At 31.2% G+C, this 17,718-nt stretch overlaps 4 protein-coding genes across 6 annotated transcripts in view; 2 read left to right on the plus strand and 2 right to left on the minus strand.

Annotated features, from left to right (window-relative positions):
* The window catches only part of LOC123004350 (replication factor C subunit 5-like), a 29,876-nt gene that overhangs the window by 789 nt on the left and 11,369 nt on the right, over positions 1-17,718 (plus strand). The window contains exons 5-8 of one of the 2 annotated variants that reach the window (XM_044397580.1): positions 4,250-4,409; positions 4,460-4,671; positions 4,716-4,793; positions 4,841-5,032. The exons of the other annotated variant lie outside the window; for it this stretch is intronic. Coding sequence (XP_044253515.1) covers positions 4,250-4,409; positions 4,460-4,671; positions 4,716-4,793; positions 4,841-4,995 — 605 coding nt within the window. The 3' untranslated portion in view covers positions 4,996-5,032. Of the gene's footprint in view, positions 1-4,249; positions 4,410-4,459; positions 4,672-4,715; positions 4,794-4,840; positions 5,033-17,718 lie in introns of those variants that run through there. 2 annotated transcript variants of the gene reach the window in all.
* Positions 11-4,238, plus strand: LOC123004351 (ras-related protein Rab-28-like). Its single transcript, XM_044397581.1, has 6 exons — positions 11-130; positions 993-1,118; positions 1,172-1,357; positions 3,655-3,775; positions 3,821-3,924; positions 3,972-4,238. The coding sequence occupies exons 2-6, from the start codon at positions 1,044-1,046 to the stop codon at positions 4,140-4,142; spliced, it is 657 nt and encodes a 218-aa protein (XP_044253516.1). The 5' UTR covers positions 11-130; positions 993-1,043; the 3' UTR covers positions 4,143-4,238.
* Positions 156-1,079, minus strand: LOC123004352 (neurophysin 1-like). The gene is made up of 3 exons (XM_044397582.1): positions 695-1,079; positions 444-651; positions 156-372 (listed from the first exon to the last, which is right to left on the minus strand). The coding sequence occupies exons 1-3, from the start codon at positions 824-826 to the stop codon at positions 254-256; spliced, it is 459 nt and encodes a 152-aa protein (XP_044253517.1). The 5' UTR covers positions 827-1,079; the 3' UTR covers positions 156-253.
* Positions 5,021-17,557, minus strand: LOC123004349 (carboxypeptidase M-like). 2 transcript variants are annotated; one of them, XM_044397576.1, is made up of 9 exons: positions 17,425-17,557; positions 10,707-11,022; positions 10,356-10,489; positions 9,983-10,307; positions 9,681-9,820; positions 7,416-7,571; positions 7,099-7,368; positions 5,445-5,556; positions 5,257-5,394 (listed from the first exon to the last, which is right to left on the minus strand). In XM_044397576.1, exons 2-8 carry the CDS (start codon positions 11,011-11,013, stop codon positions 5,452-5,454), a joined length of 1,437 nt encoding a protein of 478 aa, XP_044253511.1. In that variant the 5' UTR covers positions 11,014-11,022; positions 17,425-17,557; the 3' UTR covers positions 5,257-5,394; positions 5,445-5,451. The 2 variants fall into 2 exon arrangements, with proteins under 2 accessions (XP_044253510.1, XP_044253511.1); XM_044397575.1 differs by lacking the exon at positions 5,445-5,556 and having other exon boundaries at positions 5,021-5,394; positions 17,425-17,556.

Consider the following 17,718-nt stretch of genomic DNA (forward strand, 5'->3'; position numbering starts at 1 on the left):
AGTAGGGTTATGTTGTTTATGTTTGTATGGAAGTTGCTATTGGTATCTTATGATTTAATTGCTATTTGTACGTATGAGTTCATGAGGTGTTAATCGAAAGAAGTCGAAGTCTTGAGAAAGGTCTTAAAGGGTAATTACAAACAATTTAACACTGATATCGCTTTTATTGATAATTGCTCAAGTTTTCACACACTTATTAATAAGACATTACATTTGTGGTGCCTTGCAAAATAAGCTTAATTATTGATTTTTTTTATTTATCACCAGCCAACTCTGCTTGATAATTAATCAGAGTGTACAAGTCTATCGGACTTTCGGCGAAAACTCTTGATTTGTCGTCACTGGCACAGCTTTTGTCTGCATGGCAAGAGTCTGAAATATTCAGTATTAACACAAAATCCATACTGTTGTGAACACTATTATTGCATGTTTAACAAAAATACCTTGGCTGCAACAAATTCCATCAAAAGCGCATCGTCCTGTGTTTTTCCTGCATGGGGCACTGCCGGCAATGCAGGGTTCGCGTTCGTGGAAAAACCCCTCTCGTTGGCAACGCAGCGTTTCTGGGGTTCCCAGAAGGCACCCAAATGGTCCACAGCAAATGTTGGAACCGAAACATTGCCCAGTTTGACCAGGTCCGCAACTCACACACTGCGAAAATTATTTTGGTTTTACAAATAAACGATTTTCTTACCGGTTTGACGGCGTTTTCACTTATGGCAAATTTACTTCTTTTGCCACCACGAGGACAATTGGTAATAAGACATCCTAAAACTAAAGATTCGGTTAAAACGAGTAAAATTATTGAAGAAGCTATTGTGGACATTGTGGTGGTTTGTGATGCAGTGATTTGGTAGTGTTGGAGCTTCACTTTTATATTGCTTGTGGATGTGTTTTTGAATTTTATATTTCACGGATATGTGTGTGCACTGCGAATTTTAAAAAGCACTCAACCGATTTTGTTTTGTTATGGTAATTATTGCTTTTTGCAGATACTAATATGAGTTTCTTATAAGGTGATTTTTTTGAAATGCATTATTAAAATGTCAGATTCGGAAGAAGAAAGTGTTGGAAAACAATTAAAAATTGTTTTTGTTGGGGAACCTAGTGTTGGAAAGGTTTGTACTTTTTTGCAATGACCACTTGATTTGTTTTTTGTTATTAATTGCAGACAAGCATAATAAGAAGATTCTGTTATGACGAATTTACAAGGCAATATAACCAAACTGTTGGTGCGGATTTTTATATACGCCGGCTTTTTTTACCAGGTCGTCAGGAAATTACTGTGAGAATTACAGATGTTGGCGGTATGGAATTTAGAGGACATATGCTTGGAAATTATCTGTTTAATTCAAATGTACGTATTTTTTAATCGAAAGTGTTGCCAAATCTTCACTAAAATGTTAGTCAGGAAATGGACAAAGTTTTAGAAGCGTGAAGAAATATTAAGTAAAAATTTTTTTTTAATGGGACGTGGTGTAATCTAATGGTTCTAATGTTCTAAATACCATTCGAGTACAGTTCTTTTGAATCATGTTATAAAAATAAAAAGTTCGTACAGCACGCACAAAAAATTTTACATTTATTAATATTCTCAGAAAGAAATGATTAATTAACAAATACATACTTTCCTCAGTTTATTATTTTTGGACGTTTGTAAAAACCACTCGAAACTTCCAATTTCCAAATTTGCTCGATTTTAATACAGAATTAATTCAAAACTAATGTATTTTATAAAAATAACTGCTTCAATCTCAATTTTAGGCTGAAATAAAGAAATTTGTGATATTTTCAATCAATTTGGCTCAATTTGAAATTAGGAATCAACCTGAATCAAAGTATTTCTACCAAATACTGATTTCAATAACACTTTAACGAATAAAAACATAAGAATAGAAGAGAGTTTTTTACTTAATTGTTACGAGAATTTTTTGAAGTATTATTATAATTATTTTATCATATTGATAATGTTTCTGATTGAAACATCAAAAAACAATCCATAGATTACCACATACCCTTTTGCTCTGTTCTAGTCTCTAGTCACATTTCGGTACAATTTAGTGTGGGAAGTAATAGTAAGAATATTGAATGTGTATAATACAAATATTAAATAATTCAGGAATCACTTTTTCACAAAATGACTATTGATGACTTAATAACATTGATAATATTGATTAAGATTCACGTAAGTGGAAATAAGGAAATTGCCTGTCTTTTATAACGAACTTGGGTTTGTGATTTATGAATATTATATTATTAAAAAATAAAACTAATGACTTCTTATTTTTCTTAACTGCTTTTAATAATTTTGTTTCTAATTTTTTAATATGGTATAATTTGAGTTTTTAACTGCATATTTATGTCTGGTTTACGGATTCTAAACATATGTATTCTATTTTTTATATCAATATTACTTCCAAAATAGTCTTATTTAAGTATTCATTTACATTGTTAAGTAATTATTATAAATAATACCAAGAAAAGTCAATGATTCTTTGCTTTATATCGTTGCACAAGACGGATGTGCGTACTTACCTATATTGAAAAAAAGTTATTTCATAAATTTTGTTCTAATTTTGTAGAAAATATGTATTCAAATATTGTACCAAAAATGACGAATAATTTCGTACCATTATTCTATTTTTTTTTATACAAAGTGTATAAAAGAGTGTAATCAAGAGTTCTGTGGAATTCGAATATATTTAATTTTGCTTTTCTGTAGCATGTTGTGCTACCAAATTGAAGTGAGCTTTTTAAAGGTTTTAGTCTTGATTAAGATTGTTGTAGAATAGAATAAAGAAACACTGGAGAAAATAATGAAGACGTTGACTGAAAACTGATGCTAAAAACTTATAATAATTTGACATTTGATTTTTTAATGCTTATTTATATGTAGATTAACAAGGAGACTCCGTCTCTAATCCGCCCGCCATGTTTTTAGTTCAAAGCCTATACGGTTGCCTACCTTTAGACACTGTTTGATAATATATTATTTTTAATTTACAATGCTTGGAAACTATTATTTTTATATGATTTATTTGTGTATTTATGACTTGGCTTATGTAATCCATATTACTGCAATGTGCTTCAGTTGCTGTACTTTAACAATTTGTTGATTAAGAAGTCAAGAGAGGGAACGACAGTACAATATGTTTATGTCAAACATTGAAAACAGACATTTTACAAATTTGGCGCGTCGGATAGACAGAGTTTTTTTTGTTAATCTAGGAGGCCGTGATATTTAGTTATGTAGTTCGAAAATTATAAGAGTAACACAGGGTGTCCTAACTAAAATTTGCGTCAAGTTTGGAAAAAATGCTGAAACAGGTCAATCTAAACAAAAAAATTAAATAGCAGGAGGGGTCGAGTGACACATTATTTTGAGGATATTTTGAGCAGTATATTCCTTAAATTGAAAAAAAAAACATGGTTGCGTAGACAATGCATCATTTTTTCCACACTTGGACGGAATCGGAGAATTAGGGGGTACAAATTTTAGTTGGGGCAGCCTGTAAATGTCATGATTTATTACATAAAAAGAACATAAAGTAATCTTTTATAGTCGTTTTCTACTCGTAAATACATAATACGAGTATTTTACTCCAAACTAGTCTATTACTCTATTTATCTATTTACTGTGCTATATTTTTTCAGTTGATAGTTCTAGTGTACGACATAACAAATTCAGTAAGTTTTGATTGCCTGTCCATGTGGATAGATGCCATTAGAAAAATCGTGGAAAATCCTCCGATTTGCGCAATAGTTGGAAATAAATGTAATCCAAATATTTGTTTTTCTTGATTTCACTGATGATTTTTAGGCGACTTAGAACATCAAAGAGCGGTTCGATTAGATAAAACTAAACATTTTGTTCAAGATTATCGATTATTTAATTTTTTAGTGTCTGCGAAAACAGGAGAAGCTGTTAGTATTTCAATAAACATTAAACAGACTAATTGAATTAACTCTAGGTCAACTCAAGCTTAATGGATTTGATAACAAAACACTTTGGGATACCTCTAACCCGAATTGAAAAAGAACACCAAGAATCTATAGTTAAAGTTGAGTTAACTACAGCCCCAGCGGACCAAATGAGACCAGTTGTGCACACAACGAATTCGTCAGTGTGTTGTTTGCAATAGAATCTTCCATGTTTTTACGTTTTTAAATAAATATTTAAACTGGATCGTGTTTTAATTTTGTTTTGTTTATTTATTACAAGTATATGTTTTGGCTTTATTTATTTCAGTCATCGAGAAATATACCGAAAATGTCCGATTTTGCATAATTTGCAATTACTTAAGTAAGATCATCCCGGCTCTACAGTCACGTTGTACGAGGTTTAGGTTTGCACCACTGGCGCCTGAGCAGATTTTACCACGTTTAAATTATGTCATCGACGAGGAAAAGTAATGTTATTATTACGTGAAAGTAAAACATACATATTTCCTTTTTTAAGGGTTAAAGTTACAGAGGATGGCAAACAAGCACTTCTCACTTTAGCCAATGGCGATATGAGAAAAGTGTTAAATGTGCTCCAAAGCACTTGGTTAGCTTATCAAAACGTTACTGAAGATAACGTTTACACTTGTGTGGGTCACCCTTTGAAAAATGATATTGAAAGTATTGTTAAATGGCTACTCAGTGAGAATTTCCAAAGTGCTTATAAAAGTAAGGGGTGATTTTTTGAGTCAAATTCTAAATTTTATTTTCAGATATCAAGGAATTGAAAACAATTAAAGGCTTGGCTTTAAGCGATATAATTACAGAAGTTCATAAATATGTTCATAGAAGTGAGTAATTGGCGGTTGATAGACTTAAATTTATTGATTTGTTTTAGTTGAATTTCCCCTAGAAATTATGCTATCGTTGTTAAATAATCTAGCGGAAATTGAATATCGTTTAGTTCAGGGAGCTAATGAAAATATTCAACTCACTGCTCTAATTGCCGCATTTCACAAGGCTAAAGAAGCATCTCCTCCAGAAACTTTGTAATATTTTATGTTCAATAAAAACTTAATTAGATAGTGTATTACTTTATTTCTTAACATTATTAACAGTCTATAACAAGGGAAGTCAACAACGTTTGATAAAATATACTTAACAGTAGATTTTGAACAGAAAATCGTAAATCAAGGCCTTTCTTCTTAAAATAAGTTTGTGAAAGCTCCTTGAGCAACCTGAGACTTAGGAAACTTACTCATAAATACAAAATAAATAATGCAAAAATTAAAACGTATCAAATACGTTAACTTATCCGAAGAAACTAACCAAATTATTAAATCCACTAGTTATGGAAGATATGAAACCCGGCTGTTGAGGATGTTGATGAACTGGCTGTCGGTGGTAAAAGGGCGGCTGTTGTTGTGGGCGATAAAAATTTCCATCCTTTCTCTACAATCAATTTGTTAAAAATATCGCGACAACATGTTAAAAATATATACATAAATGTTAGTCTTGTGGAAAAGAAAAGTCTACATTTGAAGAGGGTGCCGCTTCGGGCGATAGCATTGTGATCGGTGGAGAAGTGACCGGTCTTTTAAAACTGTCCCCAGGCTGAAATTCAGTATGTACAAAAGGTGTGCCACCACCTCTAAACCCCTAAAATACTTTGCTAAAAGCTGGCTATAAGATATTATCATACCTGAACACGGCGTTTTTTAGAATTAAAAAAATCTTTACTGTGAAAAGTGATAGTTACCATTATTGATATACAGGTGTTCGGTCCAAGTCGCCCCGGCTGATAAGACCTAAACTTACTTCTTTTTTTCAAAAAGTAAATATTTAAGTAATAATATTTATTCTTGTCTTTCTTAATAAATGTATTAAATTTTTTTAGCACATCCGGTGTTGCCGGAAATGCTACCAAATTTAGTTTTCCAAATGGAACACCTATGTTTTTTTCCTCCAAACAATAATAATTGACATGAAAAATACTGTAAACCACTATTTATTACATTTTGCGTAACACAATGCAATCAAAAAAATCTTAAATCTTAGAATTTTACAAGGAAATTGGTCTCGTAGCCTGATTTTTAATTTTAAAGGAAAGGTGTGAATAAAAAAATGCTTGGATACAATTTAATTGTTGGTTTTACAAATCTAATTTGTCAGTTGATGAGCGAGTTTTCTTATAGAAACACTTGGATTTTCTTCGACTGATAACAGAACATTCAGATTTGTATTTTCTTGTTCTTCACTAAGAACTACAGCTTTTTTAGTTTTAAGAAGCGAACGTATTCGTCTCAGTTGTTTTTCAATTCGACTAAATTTTCAACGATTTGGGTGAACTCTATTTGAGTATTTTTCTCTATATTGTCTTTCAGCTTTCGCTCTATTTTTATTGCACTTAAAAAACACTTCAAGCTGATCTACCAATTCGTCGTAATTAATATCATCCATTATTAAAGATCTCAATAAGATTTATTGACAAATTAGGCTTTGTCAAAATAACAATTAAACGGTATCCAAGCATATTGGTTTTTGCATGAATACCTTGACAAGTAACTCCGCCTACGTTGCAAAATTTGCAATAAAATTCAAAAATTTAAATTGTTTTCCGGGTGCATTATGTAAAGTAAAATGTAATAAATAGTGGTTTACTGTATTTTTCATGCCAATTAATATTGTTTAGAGGAAAAAAAGCGTAGGTGTTCCATTTGAAAAACTAAATTTGGTAGCATTTCCGGCTACACCGGATGTGCCAAAAAAAATTTGATGCATTTACTAAAAAAACGAGGAATGAATAGTATTATTTGAAAATTTAGTTTTTGAAAGAAAAAGTAAGTTTAGGTGTTATAGGCCGGGGCGACTTGGACCGAACAGCCCTGTATGTAAATTTGTAATTAAATACTAAATAATGATAACTTTCACATTCCAAAGTGTGATGTTAAAACAGTCAATATTTTCCTCATAAATTGCAATTGCTCTGGGAAAAATCATTTTTGACAAATATTAACTATTTTGAGTTTTATCAGTTTTCATGAGGTTTACTTCAATTGTATTCCTAAAAAACAGCAAAAACTTCAAGTTTTTGTACCCAGGTATGATAAATGGTAAAACGACTACCAGCTCTCAGTCTAAATAAATGCCTCATACCTTAGCTGTGTGCAAAGTCACGTTCACAAGAGTTGGGTGTTGTTCCACAACCATGACGTCCACCTCTCGGGGGACATAACCATCAGCGTAAACCTCGAGTTTGTACACTCCCGGCATTAAGATCCTCCAAAATTCGCCATATTTTGTGGACTGGAAGCCCACATCGCGGCTTTTTATTTTGAGCGAGGCTTTTTCGACAGGATTACCATTTTCGTCCATAACAAACCCATGGACACCACGATGGGCTTCGGCAAGGAATTTAATCAACGACTACAATTTAATATTAAAGTAATTGTTTTCGCAAAAGAAGTGTTTACCATGCGATTGTCTTCCCAATATTTTGGTAGTTCGTTTGCTGGGGGATATTTGCAACAAGATACTTCTAGAGTGACTTCCATGCAACCGTACCAGACGTAGTTGAAGTCTTGCATTCCTCCGGTTAGGGGGTACCACTCGGCGCCATTTGTAATTCCCTGGAAGTGGGAATTGATTTGAGTTACTGATTTCACAAGGAAAAAAAATGAGTGAAACGAGAAGAAAGAAGTACAAAAATACTTACCCAGCGAGTTGGTAAGTTTATTATTAACCTTTAATTGTTAAAGTTTTAAAAAAAATGTATATAGGAAATTGATAAACACTGAACTAGTGTTCTAAACTTCTATTGGTCGATTTAGCTTGATTTTTGAAACAGGTTGATTTTTTTGATGAAAACATACTCTATTAAAAAATTATTATAGAAAATCTAAGGCAACTAGATTTTTTTTTATAACTGCAAAGCAAAATGTACAAACTTTAAGACTATATATAACATTTTTTTAGTATATTGCACTTGCATAGATAAAAACTGAAGTTTGTTAAAAGTTAAATAACGTAAAAATTTAAATGGAACATCCTATTTTTTTGTTTCTACATCTAAGAGATTATAGATAATTACGAGAATATTAAATTATCTTTCCAAAAACATTTACTTTTAAGTGCCTACAATTAATAACTAAAAAGATTTTTATATTAAAAAAAAATATTATTTCAATAGCCAAAAAGTGTGCATTTGCACAAGAGTTGGAAAAAGTATTACTCAATAATCACATTTATGTTATACTGAAATCCATTATTCGTTATTTCTACAACAAAACAATTCGAATTTTAATATTTATTTCGGCTTTTACATCTCTGGACGAATCCCAAATAAGAGCTCATTTTAATGATAGACATTGTTGCCACAATTAACATTTAAAGCTAAATATCTTTTAATTTATCAATTCTACACATCAAAATTTATTGTTTTAGATCGATAATTTATCAGTCTATTAGATACAAAAATAAAAAAATTAGGTGTTTTATTTAATTTTTCAAATTATTTAACAACCTTTTACATTTTTTTTTAATTTCGACTGAAATGTTAAAAAAAATGTTACTGCTTTAAAGTTCATAAAGTCCTCGTTACAGTGGTAAAAAAGTTTTTTCTTATTATCAGTCTGTTAGATGCAAAAATAAAAAAAATAGGTGTTTTATTTAATTTTTCAAATTATTTAACAACTTAACATTTTTTTTATTTCGACTGAAATGTTAAAAAAAATGTTACAGTTTTAAAGTTCGTAAAGTCCTCGTTACAGTGGTAAAAAAGTTTTTTTCTAGCTGCCTTAATGTTTTGTGTAACAAATGTTTAAAAAAAAGTGTTTTTGACATGAAAATCAACATATTTCAAAAACTAAGCAAAATCGACCAATAGAAGTTTAGCTTCAAACATTGAGCTTAAAAGCTATATTCAAAAATGCCAAGAAACATAAGCTTGTATTGTAACTTTTTGGGACACGCTGTATAGTTGAAAATAATTTCAGGCGATGCACTAGACTAGTATTTACTAATTGCCTATGTAGATTTTGTAAAATTTTAACATTTAAAGGTAAATAATAGACTTTACTAACTCGTTGGGACACCTGTATAGGAAAAAGAAAGACAGGCAAAAAGGGAAACAAAATAGTAAGAAGGGAAAACGAAAAAATAAAAAAGAAGTAATGAAAGTAATACAAAGATTGAAGAAAGTTAAAGTAGTGGAAGAACAGGGAAATGGAAACGAGGAGTGGATTATACGTAGGAGAGAGAAATTGTGAAAAGAAATGTTGCCGATGGTAACACCAATTATTGAATTCATTTAGAACAAATAAAAATAATGGGAATTAGAAAGGGAAAAATAAGTTGAAATGAAAATGTAGACAAAATCGTGCGCATTTATTTAATAAGACTAGAAAGAAAAGTGGAAAAATAATGATAATTGCCTACAACCTTCAAAGAGCTAGAATAGAAATAATGGCAAAAATTATTTTAGAAGGTTGTGTTAGATAGAAAAACGCTAGAATACATACTAATGAAATAATGAAAAGAGCAAAAATTCGATAGAAACATGGAAAAAGTGTGATTACGACCCGAATGCAGATTATATTGGAAAGAGAAAATGAAGAAATGTGAAGAAAACATACCAAAATGTGTGAGGAGGAATCAAAAGAAGAACACATATTCATCCATAAAAGTCTAAAAGGTACAGAAAAGGGTATGGAAAACTTCGAGAACAAACAAAAAATTACCCTTCTGAATCCCTGCTGTGACGACCTGCAAGCGACTCCACGACTCATCTTCGCATGATTAGTAGAATAGGTCAAAGCCAAATGTTTGAAAACGTCATCATCTGGTGTCAAAGATGGTGAGGATGCGTAGCTCTGAAACACTTTGATTCTTGTTAATTAATTAATTTCTCCGACACCCAATTTCATGTGAATCAGTGACTTACAAGAACACAATGCTGAAGACCTACACAGTCCTTGCAGCATAAATAACTAGTGTAATGATAAAGTAAAATGTTTTAACAGAACAGTGGTGGCCAACTTACGTGAGTTCGGAGTGTTATCGAATGGATAACTAGCGACTAAAGCACCTCCGTGTAAACTTCCCGATAGGACGAATTGGATTTTTGAAACCCATTCCTTAACCGCTTCTGTTTCTGGTTGCGTTCTTTTATTGTTTTGTTTGAAGTAATCTGGGAAATTTCGGTTCAAGTCAAAACCACGAGCGTTGTAACGGCCTTGACCACCGTCGCAAGCGCCTTCTTTGGCAACTTCAAAACCGTCAGGGTTCATTGAAGGCATGATGTGGATTCTTGTGTTATCCATCAACCAGCGAATGTAAGGATCGGTGTGGTAATTGGTTACCAGGTGCTAAAAAATAAACATGGATTTAACAAATTTGTTAAAGAAACTACTTACATGTATGAGATGTAGCATAAGTTCTCTGCTGACAGCTTCGTTTCCATGCATATTTGCAACATACTTAACATCAGGCTTCCCAATCATATGTTCATATGGAGAAGCCGAAACTACCATCACCCACAAGTCTCTCCCTGAAATGTAAAAAACGTTCGTTGAAAAGAACGGAAATAAATAAAAGTAAAAAGATTGTGTTTATTCAGATACGGTCATTCAGGTGTTCAAAATAATAATATGCACCAACACGTTATATCTTTTGATAAAGAAAAAAATTCCTACATTGACTGTGAACATTTTTTGGAGATCAAGAGCAATTATGAAAATGAAAACCGTGTATAGTGAAATACGAACCTTGTACTGACTTTCCAATTGAGTACAAAGCTGTTAAAGAGGGATATTTGGACGTCGTTGCTCTGAGAAATCTCGTCATTTGATCGTAATTGTGATACTCGAAGGCAATGTTGTAGGGTTCGCTTTGTTCCGGTAAATTATAGGGCGAGGGTGCCACTTGATAATTTCTTTGTTCAATGGGAGCATTGCCTACTGTTATCTTGGACATCAGTTTAGCTTCATTTGGTTTGTCTTCGGGGGTGGGTAACTCCCCTTGAGCCGACGTCCACGATATCAACCCCAACAGGATCCATGGTATCAATCTCATAATTTGTATCTGAAATTGAAAAGATCAGATGTACAGGCTGCTAAAAAAAGATTGTCAAATATTCCTGGAGGTAATACATTACTCCAAAAAATTAAAGGAACAAAAATTTTGATGATTATTAAAAGGCTGAAAATTGTTTTTCTTATTTTGACGAAGATTGACAATATTCAATTGCAATTGTTCCTTTAATTCTTTTGTAAAACTTTGATCAATCGGTCCGAGAAAATGGTTTAATGGATCGATTTAAAAATTTACAGGGATATGAGGGGTACATGAAGCTGTAAAAACACCTAAAAACATTAGTCTCCCCATCAATATTAGTGAATACGCAGTAAATTTACTAAAACAAAGTAAAGAGTTACTTTTTTCTCTTTTCTTTAAATTAATGTTGAGGGTGAAAAAAAAATTAAGTTATCTAAGGATCTTGTAAGACATTTATTCCAGTTTTTGACACTACCCTTATATTCTCGGTGTAGTCATTAGTTGCTGAGATATCGATGATCAAAGACAAAAGGATCTTTTTTCATTTAAAGTCAAATCTCAGCGACAAATTGACGTAAAGAGAATATGAAAAAAGCATATAAAAGATGAATGAACAGGCTATCCGGCCTATGGATTGACTGAACTAAAAAAAATCCCCACGTCCGTGGACCAAAAGCAAAAACAAAAAATTTTAGAATTTGTTTTTCTCGCGTGATAACCGTAGCCCAGATAACCGTAGCCCAGAAATTTTTTTACCAAAATATCTCAAAACTAGAAACTTAAAGCTTCAAAATAGTTTCTTTTTAATCCAGATGCGACCATTTTTCGATGAGTTACAGCCTTTCAAATATCACCAAAAAATTTAGGAAAATGTTACCTTCCTTTCATTTTTTTGGAGTAGTGTAGTATAGATCAAAACAAATAAAAAAGTCTTAATAAACATGGGTCCGCAAAGTAACGGTTTATAAAATATCGAAGAATATCCGTTTTTTGATACATTTATTTGCAATCTATCCAAACAAAAAAGAGAAGCTTCTAGTAAATACAAAATTTAACTTTACAGAAGATGTTTAAAGTGCCCTTCCTTTATTTCCACACGAGCACGACATCTTCGTCTGAAGGTTATTCAAACTCTTTCTAAAACTTCCTTATTGACTTGGATTTCGTTAGCATTGCTGAATTATGCGTATTTGCAGCTCCTCGAGACTATTTAAAGGGACTATGATAAAAAATGAGACATTTTTACCCAATAAATTCAGCGGATAAAAAAAATTTCTCATTCGATATCTCCGAAACCGTTAGTTCGCGAAAAAAAAAACATTAGTCTCCCCATCAATATTACTAAATACGCGGTACATTTACTAAAACAACGTAAAAAGTTACTTTTTTCTCTTTTCTTTAAATCAGTGTTGAGAGTGAAAAAAACATATTTTTCACAAAATGATAAAAGGATCTTATAAAACATTTATTCCAGTTTTTGACACTACCCTTATAGTCTGTGTGTGATCATTGGTTGCTGAGATATCGATGATCAAAGACAAAAGGATTTTTTTCATTTAAAGTCAGATATCTCAGCGACAAATTGACGTAAAGAGAATATGAAAAAAGCATATTAAAGATGAAGAACAGGTTATTCGCCTATGCATTGACTTAACTAAAAAAAATCCCCAAGTCTGTGGACCAAAAACAAAAAAAAAATTGATTTTTTTTTTCTCGTGCTATTACTTATAGGAATGCGTGCTAGCCGTAGCACAGAAAAAATTGCCAGAAAATCTCAAAACTAGAAACTTAAAGCTTCAAAATGTTTTTTTAATCTAGATACGACCATTTTCGGTGAGATACAGCCTTTCATAAATCACTAAAAAATTTAGGAAAAATTTTTGTTCCTTTAATTTTTTGAAGTAGTGTTTTACAATCTTTTTTTACATCCTGTATATTTGCGACGTTCTCTTTGTACACCATAAAATTTTACCATGATACTATGGATGATTGGCCTTCACAATAGGATGTTGTGACAAGGGTAGTTCGTTAATATTTACAACGTCCCTCTGTCCGTGTGAAAAAATGTTTATATTTAAAAACTGAGTGTCATTTAAATTTCAATTGATGTTTACAGTATTAGAATTTCCCAATAGCTTTAAAATTAACGCTTTTCCAAAATTGTGATACAATTGTTAGGCAGCAATTCTGATCCTGTCTGCAAAAAATCACACAAGCGTGCCAAAATAATCGACTGGAAGGGTCGTCTGTTTGTATAATCATCATAAAATTTTATGGTGTACAAACTAAATATTGTCCTCATTTGAGTGAACAATTTTTGTGTTAAGCAGTGTAATATTGCACGCCACTGGATAAAACTAGGCTACGAGTGCGACCATCGCGCGTGTCTGTAACCGTCCTGGGTCAAGGCCCTTCGATCAGCTGATGTCCCATCAAATCACAACCCACGCACGGTAACCGGATCCAGTTTTAGCTGAATTCAGACTGAGTTACCGTTAAGTACCATGAAATTGGTGTTTTGGGCGCCTCTTCCGATCAAACACTTAGTTCCAACAACTTAAGGCGATAGCTAATCAAATTGGTATGCTTTAAAATTTATAGAAACGTTAAAAAAATGCTAGAGAAACTTATTAAAATCCAGCCAAATTTGCAATAGAAATGTTTAATCAGAAATAGGTGATTAAAAAAATTGTTAAAACTGATGTAGAACAGAGATTAGTTACCAGCGTAAACCTATATTCACCTATGGATAAAAATATGTAATATTTCGTTTTAACAGAATCTTACCAGACAAATTAAAAGTAGTATGGTTTAAAAAATATATAGACAATGATCGACTTTAAGCTAAAATTGGAAGAGGAAAAATATTTATAAAGAAAAATTTAAAATGCTTTAAAGAGAAAATTGGAGAGTTGATGGTAAAAATTCACTTATTTTTTATGTAACAAAAAATATGGTTCTTCATTATGATTCTAATTTTTACGTTTTAGCATTTTTTTAGTTATTTAAATAACTGGGGATTAAGTTAAATAAACAAAATTAATAACCTTATCTTCCATGTTTTACGCAAAACCATGATTCATTGTTGTTTTATTTTCTACCAATGGTTTTTCACGCTTTCTTTGATAATCGTTACTCACATGGAAAGTTGGGAAAGGTGTCAACAAAAAGCATCAACGAGCAGCCTCAATTTTGTGTTTCCGCTGTCGCATTTCCGTTATAATACTTTTATTATGATTTAAGAATACCAAAATAGCAGATCAGTGAACTCAAATTTTGAATATTGAAAATGTCATGATTTGTAAAATGCCCCAAATACTTCGGATATGGGAAAGTGGGATAAGGCGGTGATTTGAAACAAAATAAAGGTACTTTTCAAAAGTTGGTATTTTAATTAGCAGGTGCGTGCGATATTTCATCAAAACATTTGCGTTCATTGCTTTATTTCTCTTTCGTTAATAGTAACCACCAAATTTCAGAATATTTGTTTTTATAAATATTATTCGTTAGAATATCAACCTACTAACACTAATCTAAAGTAATTTTATATATGTATTTGGTAATTTTGCAAAATCAAGAAATTGCATCAAAGGTCATGTTTTTTTCAATTACGTGTAATAAAGTGAAATGTTTGATAAGTTTCGAAATGGCTTCAGATTCAGATCGAAGCTGACTTTTTCTAATTTCGATTTCACAGCACATGAATTTTTATTAAATTAAAAATGTTATAGTTATTTATGGTAAGTGGATTACTTTTTTAAGTTATACCTTATTCATTAAAATTATGAAATATTATATAAGAGTGTTGGATGTTGGCTAAAAAATGTTTCTTCTTAGTTGGATTTCATCAAAAATTTATTAAAATTAAATGAAATTAATTGAGTGGAAGGAGTTTTTAAGATGAAAATATTTTTAGTGCCAAAAGGATCTACTTAACATTCCACATTTTACCTGTATTTTTGCTTGAGTTGGTTCGAAAAGACAATACAAAAGACATACAAATGGGAATACCGAAACGATCATTTATTGTATAACAGGTCTAAAAATAATGTTAATGATTCTTTTTGCTTGTGGATTTCAAAAAACCCGCATACGTATTGAGAAATTTGTTTTTTATTTCGTTTATAGAATGATTCAGTGTATTAAATAAATAACAAAAAAAAACAAAATAAAAATACGTATTAATTTATTTTTGATGGTTAATGTATGGTTAAAATATTTGCACTTCCTCGCGAGACATCCTGTATATTAGTTTATATTCGTTTTTGTCAATAATAATAATTATATTCGTACTGAATGATTTTGTGTTATCTAACAGTTAATAGTGTTGGACTTGGTATAGGTAGTGTTTGAAAAAAATATGTAGGTCCCGTTAAAACAAAAACGATTTGAATAACAAATCACTTATTAATGTTTAGATTGTAATATTACGAATATCATGATTATTTAAACTTTTGACTATTAAATTAGAGAGTGCGGAAAAACCAAATGTTTATGAATTGTACAGGTAGATATTGAGAAACCAGTTCAACAAACACCATGTTTTTTAGTTTTAATACAAATAGCTCAATGATGAACCAGTTGACATGAAAACCTTCAGCAAGTTTTTTATTTGTTTGTGAGTACCGAAATTATTGATTATGCTAATTATTTATGTTCTGTAATAATTGCCATTCTGTATCAGTGTTGTTGCTACACTCTATTGAAATAGCGATGAATAACAACCACAGAATAATAATTCCATTCACAATTTCAACAAAGCGCAGTGAGATCACGCCAATCTTCTTTTTTTTTTCAAATAATTTCCCTTTTCAATTTTAGAACAAATATCAGTGTTATACTTTATATCCTAGTTAACGTATTAATTGCTTTAAACAATTTACACGTTAGGTGTAATGAATGTGATAATTATGTCGGAAAAAGTAATTGTCTGTAACTACAGTGAATGAAAACTGTCTTTGCAACTTGTGATTTCTTATTGTTACAATACTGAATGAGTCACAAATAAACATGTTACGTTTTTTTTTTAATAATTTTCCGAAATGTGTCAAAGCAAAATAAGAAAAAAACAATTTCCTTCCAACAGGGAGGACTAATAATCTGGTACTTTATTCCCTCTGGAGTAAAATAAAAGAAATATCAATTTTTACTCTTAAAATAAACTGGAATTCACTTTACTGGAAAATTTAATTTTAATTAAAAAAAATAACCCAAAAAACCGTAAAGTTTGTTCTGAAATTACAATAAATTCGGGGTAAGAGTTATAAAACCTAAATCATTTATTTGCAAGAGGAAAAGATCATCTCTTTTTTTATAAGTATGAATTACTGTCGAGAAAAAGTCGAAGTAAGGCCTAGATTTTTCAGTCAATTTTTCAGTATTGGTTACTCAGACTCTATTATTAAAAAAACACTTCGTAGTATGAGTTCGTAGTGTGAATTCTAAGACAACAATTTTTGGGATACTATTTATAAAAAAATGCATTAATAAAATATTTACTTGTAATTTTTTTGATTTTAACAATAAAGTTGACGTGAAATGAGCATACAAATTAAAACTGCTTTAGAATTCGAGAAAAAATCTCGCATTTGGTTGAATATTTTATTTAAACAAAAGGTCAATTTCGGACGATCATCCCTTCTGCTCTGTTTTTTTTTTTTGACAATCAGTGTGGATTGAAAATCGCAAAAGTTTCGCTGCGTTAAGCCCTTAAAAATTACACGTGGTGAAAGATGACGTCTTTAGTACGTTTTTAACATAATTGAGAAATTTATTTCAAATTTGAATTTGAATATTGGGTAAATTTGGTGAAAAGTGCACTTTAACAAAATATTTATAATCGGCATTATGTTCCACAACTAGTAAAATAAATTATGTTTGTTTGAGCGTAAAAGAAAAAACAACGGAAACCTCATACAAAAATATTCACCTGTAGCCCGCAGGTACAGATTGTTATGAATAATTGCAAAACACATGATTAATTTTAACTAATTTTGCTTTGCAATTAACCCTCACGGCCCGATGACTATTGAGTTATTCCATGTTATAGTTTTTTTACAATATGAAATCATGTTATTTTCAAACTTTCATATGAAAAGCATTGTATTAAGAACATAACAAATAACTGTACCTACTTGTTAAAGTGAAATGAAAATAACAGAAAAAGAAATTGTTCCATCTATCAAATTTTCCTTTGCAAATTGGCGCTTTTCACTTTAATACCTTTATATTGTTTTATATTATTATTATTTAAACAAAACAAAACACAAAAAAACATTAGACTTTGTATTTATTAGTGTTATTCTTACAGAGCATTGAAATTTACTGCCAAGGCTATTTTTGTAGGTCTATGGCAGTCACTTGTCAATAAGGAAATTAACAACCGGTCATTGCACAAAACTTTCTACTCTTCATAATCACAGGACTTACATTTTAAAATCCGTGTGTCATAAGTCCACCAATTGATTTTTCTCTTCTCCAGGCTTGACACTACCACAAAACACGAAACACCGAATCAAAGTGAACGAGAATTACACCTGCCAAGGCAGGCAATGGATAGTCCCCTCTACAATGCGCATCTCGCGGTTTTCTAGGGCACAAACCCATCTACCTCTTGTTCTATGAACTTGAAAGACTGAAAAATTTTACAAAATTGCTAAGAAATCGTATCATAAAACCCCAGTTGTCTTCTATTCGCATCCATATATAAAATTTTACTTGATG

This window comes from Tribolium madens, unplaced genomic scaffold (assembly GCF_015345945.1).
Source record: "Tribolium madens isolate multiple individuals breed KSU strain unplaced genomic scaffold, Tmad_KSU_1.1 Scaffold_1;HRSCAF=32;Tcas5.2_LG8, whole genome shotgun sequence".
Taxonomy (NCBI): domain Eukaryota; kingdom Metazoa; phylum Arthropoda; class Insecta; order Coleoptera; family Tenebrionidae; genus Tribolium; species Tribolium madens.

Excerpts from the sequence above, each read along its gene's own strand:
- LOC123004349 (XM_044397575.1), bottom strand. The coding sequence starts at position 11,013 with ATGAGATTGATACCATGGATCCTGTTGGGGTTGATATCGTGGACGTCG. Across the intron at positions 9,821-9,982 it reads CGATAACACTCCGAACTCAC|TGTTTCAGAGCTACGCATCC; the intron begins GTAAGTTGGCCA and ends CAAGAATCAAAG. Across the intron at positions 5,395-7,098 it reads TGACTTTGCACACAGCTAAG|AGAAAGGATGGAAATTTTTA; the intron begins GTATGAGGCATT and ends AATTGATTGTAG.
- LOC123004352 (XM_044397582.1), bottom strand. The coding sequence starts at position 826 with ATGTCCACAATAGCTTCTTCAATAATTTTACTCGTTTTAACCGAATCT. Across the intron at positions 652-694 it reads GTGAAAACGCCGTCAAACCG|TGTGTGAGTTGCGGACCTGG; the intron begins GTAAGAAAATCG and ends TAATTTTCGCAG. Across the intron at positions 373-443 it reads TGGAATTTGTTGCAGCCAAG|ACTCTTGCCATGCAGACAAA; the intron begins GTATTTTTGTTA and ends TGAATATTTCAG.
- LOC123004351 (XM_044397581.1), top strand. The coding sequence starts at position 1,044 with ATGTCAGATTCGGAAGAAGAAAGTGTTGGAAAACAATTAAAAATTGTT. Across the intron at positions 1,119-1,171 it reads GGGAACCTAGTGTTGGAAAG|ACAAGCATAATAAGAAGATT; the intron begins GTTTGTACTTTT and ends TATTAATTGCAG. Across the intron at positions 1,358-3,654 it reads ATTATCTGTTTAATTCAAAT|TTGATAGTTCTAGTGTACGA; the intron begins GTACGTATTTTT and ends ATATTTTTTCAG.